The following is a 5,191-nucleotide window of genomic DNA, read 5'->3' on the forward strand; positions in this document are numbered from 1 at the left end:
CAAGTTGGTGCTGTCTTGGGCTTTGACTCTGCTTCAAATTCTTTGCTCACCACCTCTTGCTGGTGCCACCCCCAGTGCAGACATTGTTCTTCATCCTACGTCTGTATACTGTCGCTCCCACGCCTACCTCATCCTGCTGCCGTCCCCTGCACATCTGGCACCCTCAAGCTCAAGCGTGATGTGCACTTTCGTTACACAGTGAGAATGTCAGTGGTGTCTCCAGTAGTATGGGCCCATGTCCAGGAGATATGTTAATTTTTGCTTAGACTGACCACTGGCAGTGACCCACCATTCTTACTTGTTGCGAATCATTGATCATTAACATCTTTTGTCTAATTAGTATTTATTTTTTTTGCTTTAATACTCAAAAAAAAAAAATTGCGCTACCCAGTTCTGCCCTGCTGTCCAGCCTACAACCTTCGCAGCACTACCACAGCTATACATATTGCTCGACACCTATGCTGTGGCCCAGTAGTATGGAACAAACATCCACAAGTAACATCATATGTAAATTGCATATACACAAGGCAGCTCACACCGCTGGTACGGTAATACTGCCAGTTAAACTTACTGTTTTCGCCATTTGTCATGTATTGCTAGGATGAGTGGGGGAATGGTGGCTGTTGATGATTTCTGTTACCCCTCAGCTAGAAAGTAAATCATGGGAGGACACGATGATCATTTACCACAAGGCTCTCCTCCCCTCTAATTTGGAAGTCAGAGATTGATCGAAGCAGAAGTATACGTACGGCAACCAGTATTTAGTTGGCTGTCACAAATCTTGCAGCCCTGCAGAAATTTGAATTGGATCGACTCGAGCCACGTATACATTGACAGATAACTCCTTTGGATGAATATTGAAGAGTTTCATCTCAATTCTAGCAACACTGTCATATGTCCAAAACATGACCTGATGTCCTCTTCTGCGGAGTATAAAAACAGGCAGCACCAACAATCAAGTTCCCAACAAGCTCTGAGTGAAATCAACTCACTATCATGTTTACCCGCCTCTCTACTGTTTTCGTTGTTCTCCTTGGCCTGATGGCCCTTGTCAGCGCTGGTGTGCCAGTAAGCCTCACCTCGTGTCAAATATTGTCATGTCGTCATACGGCATCCACAGGTCCCTGACAGGCGTAACAATATGGCGAGGGTGGTCTGAGTAAGCCTAGCTTCGCCACGGCATCAGATATCACCTTGATCTTACAATTGCATAGGCCAATTATGTAGCACTTGCATGCATAAGCCTTGCTTCAGACAGAACGTGTCAAACTCACCATACAACGTACGCAGGAAGAGTCCCCAGAACCAGACCCAGGCAAGCCAGTGGTAGTTGGGCATGTAAGCTTTGTTTCACACCCAAACTCATCATGTCAAACTGACCATATGTGGCATACAGGAAGAGTCTCCAGAACCAGACCCATGTACCACTAAGGCCGCAGCAGACCTCTATTCTTATTAAGACTTGTCTTGCATCAAATATCATCGTGTTGAGTATCGTACACAGGGCAACTACTATGCAGAATCAGACCTTTATGCAGAACAAGTTACAGGGAATCATAAGTAGCTAAATAGTGCTCACGGGGATACAAGGCAAATTGAAATACTAGGTGTATTGCTGATTGTGTCAGTCTATCGAACTTGTGTGAAGCTCCGAGGTCCAACAGGGACAAGTACTTGCATGTATAAAAAACATATGCTCAAATGCTGTAGGCATGCTCACAAATATTAAACTCACCCTGTCCATCCGAATCGTGGTAATCCACGTGTACTCATAGTATGCACACTGTTGTCTTTAACTACTTCAGAATGATCTTGACGGAGCATCTTAAAGTGGTTTTGCAAGGAGTACCAGACGCTGGATGCTGAACAGTGGGGCATGGCCTGGGAAATATTGATCTTGAAGGTACTCAGCAACAAGCGTGGTTGAGGTTGAACCTTGAACCCCAGTGAGAACTGGCTGTGCCAAAATAGGACAGAATCTGCTGAGATGCGCACTCGAGAGACAGAGCACATACTCACACATCTCGCCCAATATCCGGACTCACAGCACATTTTCTATAAGACAGGGCAGTGCTCCACGTGCTCCCTTGTGCTTCTTGTGACGTTGAGCACATCTAGACATATTTGCACATATTCATACTGTCCTCGCAGAATGTGCTTAAATACTCTCAAATATGCTCTGATTGTTTTAGTATGCATCCTCACGCTGTTGCTGCAGGATGTGCCAGAATAGTGTCAAATATGCTCTGATTGCACAGAAGGTATTATGCAGTATAGGTATCTGAAAGCACTTGCAAAACATATGAAACTGATATGGAATGGTTCGAAAATGAATGGAGCACACCTCAGGAAACATGTTGAGAGCAGCGCAGGGGCGGGAGGTACAAATCAGAGTAAAAATGCATTGAGGAACATGGAAAATATCATGGTGGTATGATGCGGTCTAGTAGGAATGCGAAACTGATATGAAATGGTTCGAGAACGGGTGGAGCACACCTCGGAAACATGTTGAGAGCAGACATGGTGAACAGAGCAGAGAAGAGGCGGCAGGCACAAAAATGCATCAAGGCACATGGGAAATGTCATGGTAGTATGATGTGGTCTAGTAGACATGGCCCTCGTTGACATTTTTGGTCCACATATTCTTGGCAACCTGCAGATCTTGTATTAGTATCGTAGACAAAGGATCCAATACCAAGTACCAGAATCTTAGCCTCCTCATTGTATTTCTGAAATTTGAGCAAATAAGAATAATGACTTGGAGTGACACAGCAGCAGATGGATCACTTACCCCACACTGATCTGGTGTTAGTGACCCATAGTAATTATTGAACTCGTCCATCTTCCCACCTCACTTGATCTGCTTAAGCCAATGCAACGCACACAAATTTCTATTGTGATAGTGAGCACATAATGAGCAAAACATGATAAGCACTCTCACCATCCATTTCTTGTGGGACTTGGGCGCATTGGTCCCTTGCTTACTGTTTTTGTTTTGCTCATAGAGTTTGGAGCAACTTGAAGAACACTTCCTGGCACATCCTTGGGTGCAGGCTCACTGGTAGATTGTAGCTCAAGTGATGGGTTGATGGAAGCGACACTGGACGCAACAAATGCCAGTGTAGAGCTGTTTAAAGTCATTAGTGGTGAATAAAGCTATATGGGCGACTCACAGTGGATTAATGATTGTGATTTTGACAGGTTTTGGAGCACAGATAGGCTCGGGAAGGATGCTCTTAGGCTGAATATCTTCAAGAACAGGTACAGCGACTGCTTCATGGACTTGTGGAGTGGACTCTTGTGGAATTGCTGATGTTGTTGTTGCACCTTCTTCCACTTGAGGAGGATATGATGGTGTCAAGGATGGTGTTGGGCATTCTGGTAGAGATGAAATAGACGATGGTGGAGGAGTCAGTGGTAGGATGGTAATCTCTAGTGCACCACAATCAACTGAAAAATGGGAGTATTAGTCACTGTCGGTAACTGCAGTATGATGAACCTTTGATCTTCTTTTCAGGGACTTCAGGTGCTTCAGATTTAATACGCTGCTTTCTTTTCTTGCCTTTTGAAGTGGTATCACCCTCCTCATCACCACCCACTAGTGGATTACTGCATTCATCCATGTGATTTCGCTGCCAAGACGAGTAAGACATTGTAGCAAGGTAGTCAAGCTTCCAGCCATTGTTGGCGAGCTTAAATAGTGGGTAGGCATTTTCCATCAAGCTATTCATCAGCTGGGTGCCTGATGTAGTCAGCTTCCCCCAAGTCAAAGGTGCGAGTTTGCAAATGAGGAGCTCTGACCATGCTGCACACAGAGCTTTACGGATAGCATTGATTGTGGTTTCAGAAACTGGATTTCCATTGCTGTCCTCCAGGAATGTGAGCTTGCCACACAGTGCAGTGTGTTCAGCATCAGCAGAATCCAACCACTTGAGGTACTCAGCCTTGTCCCAAAACCGAACATTTGGATGTGTCTCTGGATTTGGGCATTCGGCATTACTTGTACTTGTTGGTGTTGGGATCGACAAAGGATTGAATTGGAATGGGTCATTAATCGGGAAGCAAACTGCACTTGCAAGATATTGATATGCAGCACTATCAAGTGTAAGTAAAAATAAATAAACCAAGAAGATACGCACATGACAGAATCATGTTCAGCTGTGACCTTCACAATTTGTGACTCCAGTGCCCTATATTGTTCACGCAGCATCTGAAACTGTTGGTTTTCATGCATGTATGCACCCTAAAAATGTTTTTGTTAGCAAAAAAAGCACAAAGAGCAAACATACGGGCTGAAATTGAGGCTGCGGGATCCTGGAACTATCTGTAAAGAAATCCCCATCAGGAATACTAGTAGAGCCGGTAGATAGGGGGGAAGGAGTAAATTCCTGCCCCCAATGTGGATTCTGTGGAGGATGGCTTGAGTTATGCATGGTGTGAAAGAAATTCCCCCCATTTAAATTCATAGAACCTCTGTTGACAGAAGAAAACATCCTGGAGTGATAAATTTAAGAGACGGAGACACTCTGTAGTATATGGTGAGGCCAATGATATTGTATCTAAACCCTGCTGGGAATTGCCGCAATCTCTCTGATCGTCTAAGTCCAAGAACCTTTATGCAAACTCTACTCCTCTACCTTATCGATCAGTTATTATGTCCTCTCTTACCATTAATAAGACTGATAGCATCAGCGTCTGTGGCAATGTTATCTTCCTTGAGATTGACGGTGTTCTTCCCAATTGGAAGAACTATTGCATCAAATTAAACATTGAAACACTGGGAGTCAAAGTAAGTTTATTTTTCCCCATTTACTATGTGGTGCTTATAGTGCTACATCTCTTTCAGACCCTCATTTTCCGCCTGTGTGATGGTGCAGATCCAAATCCAAGCACAAGGTATTATTTGATTATTATAAAAGACATAGATTGGACTAATATATCACCATACTAGCAACTTGGAAACCAAGCATGAATCAATGGCTGAAGAAGCAGATGTAGGGATTAAGGTTGAGAAAGTGGAGGGGAAGATCAAGTTCAAAGAAGATGTCCTGGCAATCAAGGAGGAGGACGCTCTCAGTGATTTGGATCAGCTTGAGATGTAAGTCCTCAATTATCTAGGGTATAATAAACACTCATTTTTTAGGTCATGTGCATCGGGCACTGCAACACCATGTATTCATCTGTCTCAAAT

At 44.0% G+C, this 5,191-nt stretch overlaps 1 protein-coding gene across 1 annotated transcript; it reads left to right on the forward strand.

Annotated features, from left to right (window-relative positions):
* Positions 1-996: 996 nt before the first annotated feature.
* Positions 997-1,459, forward strand: BJ212DRAFT_1490515 (uncharacterized protein; the record flags this gene model as incomplete). The annotated part of the gene is made up of 3 exons (XM_041341462.1): positions 997-1,068; positions 1,291-1,338; positions 1,397-1,459. The coding sequence occupies 3 exons, from the start codon at positions 997-999 to the stop codon at positions 1,457-1,459; spliced, it is 183 nt and encodes a 60-aa protein (XP_041184965.1).
* Positions 1,460-5,191: the final 3,732 nt, after the last annotated feature.

The sequence above is a fragment of the Suillus subaureus genome (assembly GCF_016647635.1).
Source record: "Suillus subaureus strain MN1 chromosome Unknown BJ212scaffold_466, whole genome shotgun sequence".
Taxonomy (NCBI): Eukaryota; Fungi; Basidiomycota; class Agaricomycetes; order Boletales; family Suillaceae; genus Suillus; species Suillus subaureus.